At 42.2% G+C, this 19533-nt stretch overlaps 1 protein-coding gene across 2 annotated transcripts; it reads left to right on the top strand.

Annotated features, from left to right (window-relative positions):
* The first annotated feature begins 4006 nt into the window (after positions 1-4006).
* On the top strand, positions 4007-18654 carry LOC140125737 (CD209 antigen-like protein C). Of its 2 annotated transcripts, XM_072144593.1 has the most exons (12): positions 4007-4332; positions 7624-7740; positions 8382-8432; positions 9462-9500; positions 9631-9681; positions 12287-12406; positions 12886-12927; positions 13013-13090; positions 15521-15574; positions 16169-16317; positions 16665-16768; positions 18383-18654. In XM_072144593.1, the coding sequence occupies exons 1-12, from the start codon at positions 4299-4301 to the stop codon at positions 18513-18515; spliced, it is 972 nt and encodes a 323-aa protein (XP_072000694.1). In that variant the 5' UTR covers positions 4007-4298; the 3' UTR covers positions 18516-18654. The 2 variants fall into 2 exon arrangements, with proteins under 2 accessions (XP_072000694.1, XP_072000695.1); XM_072144594.1 differs by lacking the exons at positions 4007-4332; positions 7624-7740; positions 8382-8432 and adding an exon at positions 9164-9234.
* The last annotated feature ends 879 nt before the right edge of the window (positions 18655-19533 follow it).

The following is a 19533-nucleotide window of genomic DNA, read 5'->3' as shown; positions in this document are numbered from 1 at the left end:
CCTCCCCCTATAACAGTAGTCTGGCTGAGTAGTCTGGACCTCCGCCTATAACAGCAGCCTGGCTGTGTAGCCTGGACCTCCCACTATAACAGCAGTCTGGCTGTGTACTCTGCAACATCAACCTGACTTTGTAGTCTGGACCTCCCCCTATAACAGCAGTCTGGCTGTGTAGTCTGGGCGTGTCCCTATAACAGCACTCTGGCTGTGTAGTCTGAACCTCCCCTATAAAAGAAGCCTTGCTTTATAATCTGGACCTCCCCCTCAAACAGTAGTCTGGCTGTGTAGTCTGGACCACCCTCTATAATAGCAGTCAGGCTGTGTAGTCTGAACCTTTCCCAATATTAGCAGTCTGGTTGTGTAGTCTGAACCTCTCTCTATAACATCAGCCTGACTGTGTAGTCTGGACCTCTCCCTATAACAAGTCTGGTTGTGTAGTCTGAACCTTTCCCTATAACGGCAGTCTGGCTGTGAAGTCAGGACCTCCCCCTATAACAGCAGTCAAGATGTGTAGTCTGGACCACTCCCTATAACAGCAGCCTGGCTGTGTAGTCTGGACCTCCCCCTATAACAGCAGTCTGGCTGTGTAGTCTGGTCCTCCCCCTATAACAGCAGTCTGGCTGTGTATTCTGGACCTCCCCCTATAACAGTAGTCTGGCTGTGTAGTCTACACCTCCCCCTATAACAGCACTCTGGTTGTGTAGTGTTGAACGCCCCCTATAACAGCAGTCTTGTTGTGGAGGGAAGGCACCTCTTTTAATAGCAGTCAAGCTGTGTAGTCTGGACCTCCCCCTATAACTTCTCTCTGGTTGTGTAGTCTGAAGTGTTCCCTATAACAGCAGTATGTTTAGTATGTAACATCTCTATAATAACCTTCATTGCAGTCTGGAGTGTTAGCCTATAAGAACAGTCAGGTGGTGTCTACTGTTGTCAGTGGTCCCCTGTATGTCATGTCTATTTCCACTGATAGAATGGCACTAGTGCCTGTAGTGTAATAGGTGGAGCTCTATGTTAAACCGGGACGCGGAGGGAATTAAATATGCTAATTAGAATGCGGACGTTACATTTTTAAATTTTTAAATTCAGACGCCCCCAGGACTTTCAGGAAGAGGCTGGCATGGAGCCACATAAAGTTTAAAGGAAACCTCTCACCATGTTTGCACATATACAGCCAGTGGCAGGTTCCTATAGAGCTCTATTAACTGACTGACCCCCTTCTTTTAGCTAAAAATTGTTTTGCTTACATCCACATAAATCACCTTTTATTTTATATTACCTGGCATCAGGGGGGGGCGTGTCCTGCTCAACTGGCCCCTCCCATCTACTCCTCCCCATGCTTATGCCTCCTTACTGGTCACAGTCATAGCAGCCTCCATGGACTTCTACTCCATCTTCCTCTCCATCCTCCATGGAGGCTGCTGTGATTTCATGTAATCACATACATGGTGTACAGTTTGCTATTATTAGAAGGCTAACGTACCTGCAATGATGTCAGCGGTCACATGACATGAATGTAAGAAAAGGCACCGTATAAAAAAAATTGACACAATATTTTCCATCATTTCCAATCATTTTCCCAACATTTCCCATAGAGTTTTATATGTCTGTAGTTGAATATTAGCAGACAGTCCCTAAGTACAGGGAGGCAGGGCAGTGATTTGAAGAGACACAGAGCTGTCAGTCAAAATAATGGGGTGTGGTTCACTGCCACAAACTCCTGTAATTAAGGAACAGAGCCCCACTGGCAGCTAATCTTAGGTGATATGGGGAGGACTTGTAATCCTTTATCAGCAAGCATTGTTAATCAGGGTGGTCAAAATCTGGTGACAGGTCCTCTTTAACCCTTTCAGGACCTGGCCCTTTTTTGTTTTTTCATTTTCATTTTTTTTTTGTGACGGCTTATTTTTTGCGTAACAAATTGCACTTTATAGAGATGGTATTAAATATTCCATGCCATGTACTAGGAAGCGGGAAAAAAATTCCAAATGCAGTGAAATTGGTAAAAACACGCATTTGTGCCGTCTTCTTGTGGGCTTGGATCTTACGGATTTCACTGTGCGCCCCAAATGACATGTCTACTTTATTCTTTCGGTCGGTGCGATTACGGGGATACCAAATTTATATAGGTTTTATGATATTTTCATACATTTAAAAAAATTAAAACCTCCTGTACAAAAATGTTTTTGGGGATTTTGCCATCTTCTGGCGCTAATAACTTTTTTATACTTTGGTGTACAGAGCTGTGGGTGGTGTAGTTTTTTGCGTATTTTGATGACATTTACAATGTTGTCAATTTTAGGACTGTTTGACCTTGTGATCACTTTTTAAAGAATTTTTTTAAATGACAAAAAAGTGCCATTTTTACTGTTTATTTATATTTATATCAGTTCTAGGGAAAGGGGGGTGATTTGAGTTTTTAGGGTTTTTTATTATAATTTTTTTTTAACTTTTTTTTTATTTTTATTTTTAGTATTTTTCAGACTCCCTAGGGTACTTTAACCCTAGGGTGTCTGCACGATCCTATCATATACTGTCATACTACAGTATGGCAGTATATGTGTATTTTACTATTCATACATTACAATGTGCTGATAGCACATTGTAATGCATGGGTTAACCCGAAGTAGCCTCGGGTTAACTTGATGACTTCATGGGGAGCGGCGATCCTCAAAAAGATGGCGGCGCATGGCAGCTTTGTCGGCGGCGATCAGCGGGAAAACACCCGCGATTGGTGCTGGCATCGATCGCGGGTGTTGCCGGTAATCCTTTACTGCAATATGCAGCAAAGACTTACCGGCTATGGAGAGGGCTCAGCGCGTGAGCCCTCTCCATGCACCCACGGCCGACCCGTGACGTGCTATTACGTCACGGGTCGTGAACGGGTTAAGAAGTTTTATTAAACAAACAACTGAAGACTAAGGTACAATAAAAGCGTGTCTACAATCCACTTACCAGTGTGTATAAGAACCTGTACTTAGTGAAATATAGCTGTCTGGTGACAGGTTCCCTTTAAAGAGAACTTGTCATCAGATTCACTAATAAGCCTAATAACAAGTTCCCATAGCACTATACAAACTTGATTTTAGATAAAAAATGCATAGTTCCAATCCATACAAAATGAAGTTTGTAAGCCTACCTGGCACCCTGCCAGAAGGAGCAGGGTGTCCCAAGGGCGTGTGCTATTCATGTCTGCCTCATGTCTGCAGGGAAGCCCCTTGTCCCCCTCCCTTTGGGCGATGAGTTATAGCAGACATGAGGTGAGAGACACACTGACTTGCATGAATAGCACACACCCTTGGGACACCCTGCTCCTTCAGCCAGGGTGCCAGGTAGGCTTACAAGTTTAATATTCTGGGGATTGGAAATATAACCTTTTTAGCTAAATTAGTTAGCTTATGCTATGCTGATTTTAGAAATGCCTTTGTTAGCATTCTGAATCATTTCAGCACTTTATAAAACTTTATTTCACATCACCTGGCTCCCTGCCAGCAGTGTGTGGGAAGTGTTCGGTGGGCGGGTGGTTGTGCAGCTTTAGCAGCCTGTGTGTGCCTGTGTCTCAGTCTCCTCTCCCCCACACTCATCCAGCTCCCTCCCAACTTCCTGTCATGTGCATTCAGCAGGCAGGGGTGGGAGGGGGATGGTGTGGAATAGAGAAAGAATACATGGAGGGGAAGTTGCAGCAGTTGCTCCCCAAAAATCACTTGAAGACCAGAAAAGCCTCTTTAAAGGGGTTGTCTAAGTTTATTAAAAAATCTATAGGTGGCCTGTGGGAGGGCTGTAAAAGAAAAGTAAGGTTACCCTTGTTACTACTACATGAAAGGGTTGTTTTGTTCTTGAATTCAGTCTGTGATACAATGAGTGGTTTCAAAAAGTCAAAACAACCCATTAAGGAGGAGGAGGAGAAGAAGAAGTGGAAGAAGGTTATGACGGTTTTACCACCTACTGCCACTGGAGCCATCATCTCGGGGGAATTCTTCTTGTTGGGTGTGATTGGCTTTAATGCTCTAGTAGTCGTTGTCAGGAAGAGAAAGTGCAGTGAGAACAAGCAACCCTCTTCTAGAAGGAACATCTACCACGTACAATAAGGACACAACTTGGACCTTATCTTGTTCGAGTCCATTAGCTGACAAGGCTGTTTCGGTCTTTTTCAACCTCATCAGTATATAGCCGAGTTCTGGTTGCCAATAGAAGAAAAAGTGATGCATTATATGGAATCTTAGATGAAGATAATAACATGAAGGTCCCGACTTTTGGGTAAACTATAAAAGTTATTGTGTTCCTCAAGACCAGGATAGGACACGATGCAGAACATTTACGGAAGCTCAGGGATAGGAGGTAAGAGGGAGAATATAAATGATGGGCTAGTGGGGATTCTGCTGATTATTGGGGGAGCTGTTTTTGTTGGTCTCTGAGTTGACAAGTTTTTAAAGGGGATTTTCCACCCAAGTGTTACAGATTGAATGTAGCAATAAGGTCTCGGGCCCATTGTGACTATATGGTCTGTATGTTACTTATGTCATTGTGATGATATATGATTGCACTGCGAAATGTGATAATGTGTGGTATTTATGTTGGTGTGTTCCCAAAATGTTTACACCTCTGTGTAGGAAGTCGTGACAAGCAGCCATATTCTTTGTATGCGCCTGTGATATTGTTGCATATTGTAGGATGCAGTGCTGCGCCATGTCTGTATCCTAACGAGGAGCTGCACTAATTAGCAGTAATAAAGAACTGGGGGTCGTGTGATACTCATGCAAGTTAAAGAGATACAAAACTACAGAGATCAGAAGTGATGGCACAGTTCAGTTATAATACACACAGTGATGTCACAGTACAGGGATAATACACGCAGTGATATCACAAGACGAAGATAATACACACAGTGATGTCACAGTGCAGGGATAATACACACAGTGATGTCACAGTTCAGGGATGATACACACAGTGATGTCACAGTACAGAGATAATACACACAGTGATGTCAGAGTACAGAGATAATACACACAGTGATGTCACAGTACTGAGATAATACACACAGTGATGTCACAGTACAGGGATAATACACAGAGTGATGTCACAGTTCAGGGATGATACACACAGGGATATCACAGTACAGGGATAATACACACAGTGATGTCACAGTACAGAGATAATACACACAGTGATGTCACAGTACAGAGATAATACACACAGTGATGTCACAGTTCAGGGATGATACACACAGTGATGTCACAGTACAGAGATAATACACACAGCAATGTCACAGTACAGAGATAATGCAAACAGTGATGTCACAGTGCAGAGGTAAGGGTGATGCCACACATGGCGATTTGAACCTGTTTTTGGTCCGTTTTTAAGCACTCTGTTAAAAAACGCATGCATTTTTGAAAAACGCATCCGTTTTTGACCAGTTTTGACTGCTTAAAAATGGACCAAAAACGGGTTCAAAATGCCACGTGTGGCATCACCCTTATAAACACAGTGATTTGACAGTACAGGGATAATACACACAGTGATGTCACAGTACAGAGATAATACTCACAGTGATGTCACAGTACAGAGATAGTACACACAGTGATGTCACAGTACAGAAATAATATACACAGTGATGTCACAGTACAGGGATAATACACACAGTGATGTCACAGTACAGAGATAATACTCACAGTGATGTCACAGTACAGTGATAATACACATAGTGATGTCAGAGTACTGAGATAATACACACAGTGATGTCACAGTACAGGGATAATACACACAGTGATGTCACAGTACTGAGATAATACACATAGTGATGTCACAGTACAGGGATAATACACCCAGTGATGTCACAGTACAGAGATAATACTCACAGTGATGTCAAAGTACAGGGATAATACACACAGTAATGTCACAGACAGTACAGGGATAATACACACAGTGATGTCACAGTACAGGGATAATACACACAGTGATGTCACAGTACAGGGATAATACACACAGTGATGTCACAGTACAGGGATAATATGCACAGTGATGTCACAGTACAGGGATAATACACACAGTAATGTCACAGACAGTACAGGGATAATACACACAGTGATGTCACAGTACAGGGATAATACACACAGTGATGTCACAGTACAGGGATAATACACACAGTGATGTCACAGTACAGCGATAATACACACAGTGATGTCACAGTACAGGGATAATATGCACAGTGATGTCACAGTGCAGGGATAATACACACAGTGATGTCACTTTACATGGATAATACACACAGTGATGTCACAGTACAGGGATAATACACACAGTAATGTCACAGTACAGGGATAATACACACAGTGATGTCACAGTGCAGGGATAATACACACAGTGATGTCACAGTACAGGGATAATACACACAGTGATGTCACAGTACAGGGATAATACACACAGTGATGTCACTGTATAGATGCACTTTCACAACCTCCTGCATGTATTTCTTAGGCCATGAGATATCAGGCTGTAATATTAGAAAGGTTTTAGCCATGTTGTTACAAAATGTTAGGGTCTGCATTTCAGCTACAATATTTGCCCCCTTTTCTTTGATCAGCATAGAATGCTATGGGGCTCATTTACTTACAGGGTCACCGGAGTTCACAGAAAGTGTTTTCTCCAACGTTAATGCACTGTGCCGCGATTCTCCAAGATCGTGAGCCTGAAACCATGAATATGTCGCTTCCCCGCTCAGGTCCGACAGAGTTCACCATCTTTTTAGTGGTGCATCTTAGTGCTAGGGTGTGTGACACAATTTAAAAGTTAAATCCTGCGCTCAGTCCAAATCAGTCGGATCGTCCGACGGCCCGTCCCATAATTTGTGTCGCATTGCGTGTGCCAAAATCTCAGCGCACCTATTAACCCCTTCACACGGAGCTATGCAGGGTGTATGAAGAGGGCTCACGGGCTGAGCCCTCTTCATACAGAGATGGACTTTGCTGCATATTGCAGCAAAGACCAATCGCTATTACCCGCGGTCAGTGCTTGCACCGATCGCGGGCGTTAACCTGTTCCCTGCCGCTGGCAAAGTCGCCATGTTACCTGCGATCGTCGCTCCCCCGAACATCATCGGGGGGGGAGGGGGGGGGACGATCGGTTGCCATGGTAGCCTGACCCCAAACTGCACGGCTTCTGCAGATTCGTTACAATGAGCCAGCGGCTCATCTTCATTAAAAATGCAAGGCAACACATACAGCAACATGGACAACATAGCACAGACCTATGCGTTTCGTCTAATCAACTTAGTCATGGGAAAGTAAAATTAGTTACGTACAAAATAAGCCCTCACACAGCTGTGTACACGGAAAAATGAAAAAGTTATGGATTTTTGAAGATGGAGAGCAAGAAATGAGCGAAAATACCCTGTGCCCTTAAGGGGTTAAATACCTGTCCAAGCCGTTTTAGCCCCGAAAAAGGTGCACAGTCTGAGAAAAGTGCGTGCGCTACATTTAGTAAATGAGCCCCTATATACTGTACTAGCTTCATGGCAGCTCCAGGTATTGCACTGCACGTGGGGACGTGGCTGATTGTAATCATCTGACCTCAATACTTCATCAGATTTGATAATGTTTCTCCGTGTCTTCTTATCCTTGAAATGTGGAATAGGAGATGATGATGATGACTATGAGAATGTGATTGACAACAGGAAAGTGCCGGCTATTCCCGAAAGATCCAAGGGAGGAAACAAAGCCAAAGGCATAGGAGAAGACCTGCAGCTAAAATGTAACAATGTACAAATATACAATAAATGTATGAATTCTCTATATATCACACATGACACACACATGCACAGTACAGTGTGATTCTTCTGTACCTGGATGATACATTTCATATTTTTCTGACAACTGTTATTATAAGTAATTTATTTTATAGGGCCATCATTTCCTGCATCTATGGAAAGGGATAACATCTAAGCATCTATAGCTGTGGATTATAATATGGGCAATTTCAGCGGTCGACCGGGGCCCATGGTCACCTAAACCACCCACCAAATTTTATACTCAGAAGGGACTTCACCTATAAAATCCTCATAGATCTGTTCATGCTTTTAATACACGTGTACAGAAGAGCCATTTCAGGACCTTTGAAGGTCCTCTAAAGGTCCTGAAACTGCACATTGAAAGCAGACAAAAGCGACAAATCCTCTATTCCCCAAGAAGCTGATTCTAGTACCATATGTAGGAACTGACTGCAGACTTGTAGGGGGTAGTGGTCCTACTCCACCCTTGAGCATGTATAATAGTTATTTACAGAGATGTAGGGATCGGAAACATCAGGGGTGGTGGTGGTGGGGGTAGTATATTTTTAATTGAGCCAAGAACCACTAATGTTCACCCGAATTATTGCCAAATTATACCCTTCAGGTATGGACAAATCTGCAAACTCTTTGGATGGACCAAAAACCAAAACTCATGGTAAGAATACAGGGACAGTGATCTACTATTTAGTAGATTTAGTGATATTGCTCTTAAATCTACCATAAAAATCCATCCTGATAAACCAGGGACATTTACTCATAGATGCAGGCACCGGGACTGTAATAATCTTATATATAATATATTAGATTATATATTATATATAATATTATATATACATCCTTCCTTCTAAAACCAACTTTTAAATTATGCTAATATATCGGAATGGCTCTGGCAGGGTGTTACCAGAGCCTCTCTATGCTGTAGCTGCACAGGAGCACTTACCCATCCCACTGTGTGAGGGAAAAGGGGAGACAGTGTAACAGACTGTGAAGCTACAGCATAGAGGGGCTCTTGTAACATCCCCTCATCAGGGGCTCATTAGCATAATTTGAAAAGTTTATTTTAGATGGGAGGAGGCCATAAATAATAAATATAAGAAGATCACCTTAGACACAGTGCCTGGTTTATCATGCTTGCTTTTGATAGATGTCCTTTAAACTGAAAGGGGATGTCCATGTTCAGCAAGTAATTGATATGATTTGTGTAAGGAAAAGTTATCCCTGCTGTCCAACTATAGGAAGCTTCTATGTTTACCTACAGTGGATAGAAATCTGACCATGGTCATGTGATGTCACACAGGTGCACCGCTCGTTATTATCACTGAGAGTAATCAGAGCCGTGTGATACTAACTAGCTTGTGCACCTGTGTGACATCACATGACCATGGACAGGTTTCTATCCACTGGAATAAACATAGAAGCTTTCTATAGAATGACAGCAAGCAGAGATCTAGAAAACCGTGAGAAATTTACACAGAAAGTATATTGGAAAATTGCATAACTTTTCCTTACGAAAACCATATTATTTATGTGATAAATGTGGACAACCCCTTTAAGTTATCTCTCTCTGGATAAAATTGTCAATGGGATTAGTGGTGGTCTCTGATATCATGGGAAACCAATTGATAACATTTTCATTCCTTGTCTATATTGATATCACTGTGTGGTCTTTGCTCTTCATTGTCAGGATCAAGAACAGCTATGTCCTTCCAGCCGCCGAATATAGGTAAGAAAACACCTTTAGAGGTGAAACAATAATATTCGCCAAGCTAAACTTTTCTTTTCATACATAAGACAAACTTTTTAATATATTTTTTAAAGGCATATATTTCCTCTTCCTAACAATCTTCTTTTAGGTCTTGACTTCAGCTCAGCAGCGGTAAATGCAGCATTCAGAGAGCAGACAGGTGAGGAGCCACAGGAACCGGAATGTGACCTACTAAAAGAGGAACTATTCCCAATTTACATAGTGTGATAGTCAGCGTGTGAAAGATTGGTGTGAAGCACGTACATCCGGGGGGAACTCCCACATCTGTATTAAGGCTTCTGCTTCTTATAAAATGTGGAAAATATAACTATTTTTATTCTTGTTTGAGGGACATCAATAAAGGCAGTCCCTGGGTTACATACAAGATAGGTTCTGATGGTTTGTTCTTAAGTTGAATTTGTATGTAAGTCGGAACTGTATATTTTATTGTTGTAACCCCAGACAAATTTTTTTAGTCTCAATGACAATTGGATTTTTAAACTTTTGGGTTGTTATAAGAACCAGGATTAACAATAAATCTTAGTTGCAGACAGCTTTGATGACACTTAGAGCAGATCATTGTAGCCTGGGACTAAAGTACAATAAATTACCAACATCCAGAGGTCCGTTTGTAACTAGGGGTCGTCTGTAAGTCGGGTGTTCTTAAGAAGGGGACCGCCTGTAAGCCAATACTGTCCGTAGAAATCTTAAAATTTTTTTATATAAAATAAAATATGCAAATTTCTTTGTATAGAATCCATAAAAACTTTTTTTTCAAAGTTGCATGTATATGTTTTGATGCAGATCTGCGCAAATTCCACTGCATTTCCATATTAAAACCTGCATATTTAACAAATGTGAATCACATGTGAATCAGAGGTCACCCTAAAAATGTCAACAGGTCCTATCTAGAGATGCTGTTACTCCTGTGCTGCTTCTTTCCTGATCCCTGGCTTGTATCATTAGTCACAGACCATATCAGTGACCTGATTGCTGTTAATAAGTCATAGATACAGCTAGTGATTGTGATTGTGTGTTGTTAGTATGCCATTTCTACAGTTACTGGACAACTTCTCTAAATGCTAAAGGTCTGCTAACCTGCAGCCACCAATAGGTGGAGCTCACGAGCTCAACATATACTGTTTATGCATCAAACTCAATACTAAACATTTGGGAGTTATTGCCTGAGTTTCTTGAGGAGCGAAACACGTTAATGGGAACCTGTCACCAGGAGTTTTATTTTTAGCACTCCCCCAGTTCCCACAGAGCATAAGACATACACTGCCAAAGTGTTTTTGTATAAAAAATAGGTTTTGCAGAAACAAAGATATGTTATATTGTACCTTTCCATGCCATGTGCTGTGTGACTAGGCACTCATCCCCTGGGAGTGGCTATAGAGGAACATTCCCCCCCCCCCCTTGGGAAACTGCTCCTCCATGTGTCCTTTTCAGATAAATGAATAACTCCCATCACCTGGCTTAGCGACGCCCCCTGCTCCTCTACAGCCAATCTCGAGTGTGGGGAGTTATTCATTTATTTGAAAAGGACACATGGAGGAACAGTTGCCTAAGGGTGGGGGGCGGACAACAATGCCGCTTTCCAGCCACTCCCAGCTGACGAGTGCCTAGTCACACAGCACATGGTATTGAAAGGTACTATATAACATATCTATTTTATGCAAAACCTATTTTTTATACAAAAACACTTTGGCAGTGTATGTCCTATGCTCTGTGGGAATTGGGGGAGTGCTAAAAGAAGCCTACGGACAACTGTGCCGTACTATAACCCTGATAACAATTTGGTTCTATTGTTCCATGGGAATGGGTGCTATTGTCCCATGCAGGGACTCCCTGTATCATATATTACAATGATGCTTGGAGTCCGATCCCTGCATTGTGCATCATTACGTGAAATCCAGCCACCACACTGTGGGATTCAGAGCCTGACCATTTCTGTCTGAATAAAGCCGAAGATTTTGACAGTGACTGTTATAATTCACACTACATTCACTTACATTCACACTACAGTATGGGGGACGTATATACGTCCGATATACGTCCCCCATACACTTCTATGGGCGCGCGGCGCCCTACGGGAGCGGTATGGTGCCATGTCCTATCTTTTCCTGTATTATGGCGCAGCGGCCATAAATCGCTATGGAGAGGGGCGGGGCCCGGGTGAGCTGCGCTCACCTCCTCCTCCTCTCCCCGCACTGCCGTGTGCCCGCCGTGCTACGGTGAGGCGGGCTCACGGCAGTGTGAATATAGCAATAGGCAGGAACGCAGACGTAAACACATGAAATAAGAGTACAGTATGGCTTGGGAGGGCAACTTTTGTGTTTGGGGTGGGTGGGGGGATAAGGGATGGGCAGTTGATTTGGTTGCTCCTTGAGTTCATTTATTATAGAAAGCACTGGTTTCCAATACTCGTTACCTTTCATACCCCCTTGAAAAACAATGATCGTGTGCAGGTAGCCTAAATTTCAAGAGAACAGTCCAAGAGATCAGTGACTTGATAAAACAGTACTTACCTCCTGCATCTATCACTGATCACCAGGAGAGGCAGTGCAGTCACCAGTGATTGTCTGGCTGACCTCCCCTACTAATGTCTGTGGGGTGCGAGACATTTAGGAAGGGCAAAGCAGCAGGAACCAGTAGTGATGGTACTGGAGCTGCAGGACAGAGGTAAGTACTATTTTTTTGCCACCAAGAGAGCCCTGTTTTATCCTTCTAATGACTTCGGTTGACCTTTTGTTGTATTTCAGTGGAGCAAACCACAGAGAAGAAGCACACATGGCACTGCACAAAAAACATGGTTCTGATGTTCTACCTGGTTCTCATGTTTCTCTTGTGGATTGTTCTGGTCAGCATCATGTTTATCTATTGTGAGTATTTTCTGGGACTGAGGATCTCTTAACTCACCTCTGCTGGAGAGTAGGATGGAGGACTTTATTCCAAATAGGTTTAGGGGATTTTCCGTTCCTAGATGCTTACAGAAGTGTCGGATTATGCTGAAGTCTATGGAGAGGGTAGGGGGAGAAGTGAGTGACAGCTGCTAGGTCTCCACCCAATAGCTCTGAGACATCTGCAAATGCACAGACACAGACTGCAGAAATGATAAGGGTTAAAAGAAAGTAACACAATGACACAAGAGCGTGTACACACTGCACTACTGATTATTGCAAAGTTTGTTGTGAGGTGAGGTAGACTTGGGCTGTTCTACATTCTACATGTTCCCTATGATTCTTACAAGGTAGTCAAATGTATCATATGTCATTGTGTAAGATGAAGTCATGTTCTATACAAATCCTAATAGACATGTTATAGCAAATATATAACATAGCAAATAATTCATCAATTTCAGATTCCAACATCTTCAATCAAATGAATGAGCTGAAAAAGAATGGTGACTAGCACTTATCTGCTAATTGTATGTTATATGTACCTGTGTATAAGTCACTGAGACTTACCTGTTTCTGGTTCCCACGCAGCTTCCCAGATCCAGGACTCAACCAAGAAGGAAAGAGAAACTTGGAAAGAAGACTTGACAATGGTCAATCGCTCACTGGGCAAGTGGAACTTTTCATCTGTCTGACCTAAAGGAAACCTACTGTTTTTATGCATTATGAAGCAAACATACCTTGAGAATGCTGTAGCTACACTGATGCAGAAACATATCTTGTTTAATCCCTGAACTGAGTGGTTTTGCTTAAAAAAAACTATAAAAAAATTATAAAATTATGATATTGAGGCTCTGTCGCTCCTGTGGCTGCCCTACCCTAATTATGGACTGCTCCAGCCTTGCCCTGCCCTGCATAAGCCCAGCACTGTGTTTTCCTTGACAGGCAGAAGTAATCAATAGCTGCACCATCCCCAAGCTGCTGTGCATGAGTCATCCAGCTCAGATTGCTTAGTCCTGTCTGGACAGTTCAGGCTGCTCCTGTGTATGTGGAAGTAATGTGTTTATGTACGGCAGCCAGGGCACCCAGCTTTCCCAAGGCCATGAATTTTATAATAGTTTTTTAAGCAAAACCCCTCAGTTCAGGGATTAAACAAGATATATTTCTGCATCAGTGTAGCTACAGCATTTTCAAGGTATGTTTGCTTCACAATGCATAAAAACAAATGGTAGATTTCCTTTAAAGAGTCTATTACCCCATTATCAAGAGCTATTGAGAGTAAAGTGAGGGCCAACTTCCCTGATTGACTGTGAAGCACCTCACAGTGGTGGCCATGACTTATACTGTGGCCATAACCAAGTGGTGGCTTAATCCACATTAGTTAAAGCTTCAGAAAGCAATAAGGATCAAGGACTAGTTCAGTTATTTATTGGTAATCCATAATTTTCCATTTTAACATGTTTCAGACTTACGTGATGATCACATAATCAAACTTTTCCTCTGGGTGCTCTGGTTTCCTCCTACATTTCCAAAGAGATCCAAAAATGTTAACTAACTTGCTTTAAAGAGAGTCCATGCACCACCACCAAACTGTAAAATTTGTGGGTAGATATACATTTGGGGCACCTCTGAAGCACTGCTATTCCCATCTTACTAGCTCCTTCTCTCCGTGTCACCTTCTGCTTCTCACAAATCTCCTGCTCATCTGATGGAGAGTGGACCAAGCAGGAATAGCAGTGCTCCAGGTGTTAAGGAGATGACCTGGGGAACCAACTGCCCCATTTGCATACAGATTACAATGAGAATTTCTCATAAATGGCCATAAAAATATTTTTTATGATGAAGTATGCAACACCCCTGCCAATGCAAGGCAGAGGAGTTGTTGTGAATAAGCCCCTAATATGTGTGTTCCCCTAGTAGAAAGTCTGATCAGCTCCTCTGCAGGACACTATACATGTACAGAGGTAATTGTGCAGCGGTAGATACTACCTGAATAGGCAAGGCTTAATAATATTTAATGTTTATCATCTAGTGATGTTCTACTATTGTAACTGGAGTGGGATTGGAGAGTGATACCAGGGATTAACAAAACCCTTAGTCAGGGGAGGAGTTGGCTCTCTTAGGCCCAGCTCTTGACAGAGAAGCACCATCTCAGAGCACAAGCTCTCGCTACAGGCCTCCTAGGCCTCAACAACTCTACACTGAGTGACACAGAACTACCAGGACAAAGCTGCAGCTTCCAGCATTGGACACAGCTACATCCCAGCCTGCATCTACTACCATGACACTGAGACCAGATCGTGGCTGCCGCACAGCTTAGGTCCAGAGCGACGGATACCGCTCCTTTCCTCTCACTCCTTTCTCTGCACGAGTACAATCCGCATCTGGAGAGGGTTATTTCTGACCGAAACGTCAATTTTTTCAGTGGATTTGTACAAAAATAAAAGCATTCATTCATCAAAATTGATTGAGTGCCATCTTCCATCCTTTATACATGAATGGGGCTGGGACCCTAGTTTGGCACTATCTACTATACAAGGAGTGCTGTGAAATTCCTATTATTTATTGAAGTATGCACCTTCTACCAGGCTGGTGACCAAACTCCTGAGGTTCCTCTCCAAGATCACTCCGGTAACCTGCACTTGTAAAGAATCGTTTAGCCTGTTGCTGCTGTTGGTTCGAATAAAGAACTATAAGTTACTTTTATGCACAACATTGCCTCCGTCTGGTCCCTGCTACGGCTGTATCACCATCAAGGGCGCCCCCATCTATCTATCCAGCCTCTCCCTCTATATAATTTCTTGCACACCACCTGCTGGAGACCTGCCAGGCTTCAGGAGAGCCCTCTGGTCTCCATACCAAGCACCATGACATCAGCGTGCCCAGGACGCAACCTCCAGCCACTCCGGTATTCTGGTCCCTGGCTGCCACCAGGGCCCCAGAAAAGGCTAGGCCCCGGTGGGGGATATTGCCAGAAAAACATTATACTTGAGATGGTGGTAGACACCCCTTTGTACAAACCTCTCAAACTTCCTCCACAGTAGATGTTGGATTTCAACTAGCCCATCCTTTTTTCCAAATTGTTCTTGTATATTACAGTGAATGAAATCGCTTCCCTGAAGTCAGAAGTACAATCCATTAAAAGATCCTTGGGTGAGTCCACAAAGAGGTCATCATGTTCTTCCTTTCTCTTATTCCGTTCACTATATTTAATACAGGCAGTCCCTGGGTTACATACAAGATAGGGTCCATAGGTTTGTTCTTAAGCTGAATTTGTATTTAAGTCGGAACTGTATATTTTATAATTGTAGTTCTAGACCAGTGACAATTGGAGGTTCAAATTTTTTTGCTGTAATGGGACCAAGGATTATTAATAAAGCTTCATTACAGACACTTTACAGCTGATTATTGCAATCTAGGACTATAGTAACATCCAGAGAGCTTCACCAGAGGTCATAGGGGGCAGATGGGTCCGTCTTTAACTAGATGTCGTCTGTAAGTCAAGTGTCCTTAAGTAGGGGACTGCCTGTATATACATTTATACTTCTCACACCATGGGACAGTCACATTGTGTACTAGTAATAGCTATAGGGAGTGTTGAGGCCGCACCTCAGTGACCATTTCTGGAGGTGCTATACATTGCAGAGCAGAGCTTACATAGGGGATGACCTGCATTATCCTCTTCTCTGTTTTCTGTATTGTGTTACTAGATTTATTGTGATTTCATCTTCTCAATCTGATCCCTAGGTCTCTGTACATCCTGTCCGGCTGAGTGGACCCGAATTGATTCAAGTTGCTATTTTTTCTCTTCATCTCATCAAACTTGGGAGAACTCACAGAAGGAGTGTAGAAAGATGAGTTCTTCTCTCCTTATCCTGACTAGCAAGAAGGAATTGGTAATTTCTAAAAAGACTTATTCGGAGATCTATCTATACAGATTAGGTGGCATTTATCATGGCTTTTATGTCAGTTATCCAATTTGTGCCGCAACCTGGCAAATGCTACAGCAAAATTCTATGCCAGGAGCTCAAGCCTTTGAGTGTATCAGGTGCATTGTCCACTGGGTGGGTGGAGAGGAGTATCTAATAGGTTCCCCCATTTTCATATAACAGATTTATTAGTCAATAGATGGATGGTGGAGGTGGTGGTGGCATCTTACTCCCACACCCGTCAGCTGCTTGAACAAAATGTTTAGGCTTCATAATTTGTCTCATTTATGTTTATCACCTTTTCTGTTTCCCAGGATGCTCTCCGGCCATTAATTGGGAATAAGAGATTTTGGATTGGGCTCAGGAAGGACAATAGATATCCCTGGATTTGGGTGGATGGAACAGTCCCAGTGTTCACGTGAGTGATAAATGTGTGGATTTATATATCATACATATAGGGTCAAGATAGGGTCCGTAGGTTTGTTCTTAAGTTGAATTTGTATTTAAGTCGAAACTGTATATTTTATAATGGTAGATCCAGACCAAAATTTTTTTTTGCCTCAGTGACAATTGGAGTTTTAAAATTTTTTGCTGTAATTGGACCAGGGATTATCAATAAAGCTTCATTACAGACACCTTACAGCTGATCATTGCAGTCTGGGACTATACTAAGGCATCCAACGAGCTTCACCTGAGGGGGCAGAGGGGTCTGTCTTTAACTATGGGTCGTCTGTAAGTCGGGTGTCCTTAAGTAGGGGACCACCTGTATATAAAAAAAAACACCGTCAACTATTTTGTTGACTTGTTTTTAGTTGTACAAGCTGTGATAAATGTAGCCCAAAGTTTTTATGCAGTTACATAAGGTTTCTGGACTAGTCAAATACAGATTAGGGCTGAGGCTGGCAGGAGGAATCTATCATCAGATCTACTTCTGATTCCTGATGGTACATTTCCTTTAAATCCTTGATGCAGTTCATGTATCGTGATCATAGAAGGTGTGAGAAATCAGTAGCTAGATTGTGGTGGTGGTGGATAGCTCACCCCTGGGGAACTCCTGGTGGATGTGTGAGTTAGGGATCCCCAGGTAGATGGTAAAGGGGAGGCTCATGATGTTAACAGCAGCCAGAAATCACATGTGGAGACAAGATGTAAAATATCAAACTTACAGTTGTTTTATTTCAAGACTTTAACGCAGCAACTATAACAGGCTGAGGTAGTGGTCCTATCCGCCTACGTTTCAGGTAGCTGGTTGAATGCAGTTGGGTTCAGAACCTCACAGCCTAGATTCAGGAACTTGGGGCTGGGGAGGGTAGAAACTGCTTTAGCAGTAATCTTAGGGCTGGCCTGATGGAGGCAGGCTGCTGTCTGCAGGACTTGTGTCCCTCACATGGAGGTTTCAGACGGATGTGGAACTTCCAGCCGGAGGCAGTATAAGTTAAACTTACCTTCTGAGGGGAGTTTCAGGCATCCACCAATTATGAGCCTCGGGGCCAGAACAGGATTAACAACTGATCAATCCCTTCCCAGGCAGATAATATTCAGCTGCATTACCAGTAATAGACAGTAGATGGTGCTCAAAGGTAATCAAGCTCTATGGACAGATCTAATCTAATAGGAGCAGAATATTTGGTAATGACTACATTAGCAGGGCTGTTACATACTTACCACTTTAGTTGGACTTACATATGCCATCATTACATACTTACAACTTTAGTTGGACTTACATATGCCATCATTTCCAGGTCTTGAGCTGGAAGCAGCTTCTACTGTATCTCTTATATATGCCATAAATTTCCGGGCTCTTCGCTACTCATCATTCTGTGTGTCAAGAGCAAGTGAACCCTTCTTTATTATGGCTAAAACCCATTAAATTCAATGTGTATATTCCTTAACCCCCTGAACCGTAAAATCTACTACTGGGTTGATGCTAGCAGCTCATGTACAGTAAGCTTTGACAGTACTCTATTTTTCATAATTGGTATAAAGATTGATATCTTTTGCTTATCCCATACACCTTTATTATATCTTACAGTAACTGGAATACAGGGGAACCGAATAACTCTGCTCAACGGGAGCACTGCACCGAGATGATCACCGGAGGGTGGAATGACCTGGATTGTAGCAACACTATAGATTACATCTGCAGAAAGCCAACCATCTGCTGAGCCCACGATCAATAGTGCACAGGGATCTCACGGAGGCCTCTCTGTTCAATTATTACTTCCTACTTATTTTGAAAAACATTTTTAATAAATATTTGTTTTTGTTTTAACTCTGCACTCTCACACAAGGAGCTCTCTGATTGGAACTACAATAATAAAATATAAAGTTTCGACTTACATACATATTCAACTTAAGAACAAAACCTATGGAACCTATCTTGTATGTAAGATAGGGTCTGTAGGTTTGTTCTTAAGTTGAATTTGTATGTAAGTCGGAACAGTATATTTTATCATTGTAATCCCAACTGGAACTTTTTTGGTCTCTGTGACAATTAGATTTTAAAAATGTTGGATTGTCATAAGAACCAGGATTAACAATAAAGCTTCATTACAGACACCTGTGATATCTGTTACAGCTGATCATTGTAGTCTAGGACTAAAGTACAATAAATTACCAATATCCAGTAGTCCGTTTGTAACTAGGGGTCGTCTGTAAGTCGAGTGTTCTTAAGTAGGGGACCGCCTGTATATTAATTGTTTTCTACCATTTTTTATCGAATGTAGAACATTTTACCTATTATGGATTTAATCTTTGTTTACTTTTCTGTGTTGTTGTAAAACTCTGGAAAATACTTTAAATAAAAATACAATTGATAAGAAAATAGAAGAGAGGTGATCAGACTGATGCAAGGAAGATGATGACTTCAAGTCATTGCTGTAATGGTGGTTCTACAAGCTATTGGTTCGAGGGAGGGAGGGGGGAACTTAGTTCCACTTTCCATTTTGGGAATATTTCTGGTGAATGAATAATGACAGGATGGAATATTTTGTGTGTCCTTCATCTGAGGTTGCAGTTCCTGCTATTCTGATGTAGATTTACTACTGTGCTTTGTTGAGGTAGTTTTAGCCAGGAGTAAGATTAATGACCTAATATTTGACCCTATAATATTACAGTACAGGGATAATACACACAGTGATGTCACAGTACAGGGATAATACACACAGTGATGTCACAGTACAG

This window comes from Engystomops pustulosus, chromosome 4 (genome assembly GCF_040894005.1).
Source record: "Engystomops pustulosus chromosome 4, aEngPut4.maternal, whole genome shotgun sequence".
Classification (NCBI taxonomy): domain Eukaryota; kingdom Metazoa; phylum Chordata; class Amphibia; order Anura; family Leptodactylidae; genus Engystomops; species Engystomops pustulosus.
This window is presented reverse-complemented; position numbering and strand designations above follow the sequence as displayed.

Bases quoted from the DNA above. Each gene is read 5' to 3' on its own strand.
- LOC140125737 (XM_072144593.1), top strand. From the start codon at position 4,299: ATGCAGAACATTTACGGAAGCTCAGGGATAGGAG. The intron at 4,333-7,623 runs GTAAGAGGGAGA...AATGTGGAATAG, and splicing joins CGGAAGCTCAGGGATAGGAG to GAGATGATGATGATGACTAT. The intron at 12,928-13,012 runs GTGACTAGCACT...GTTCCCACGCAG, and splicing joins GAATGAGCTGAAAAAGAATG to CTTCCCAGATCCAGGACTCA.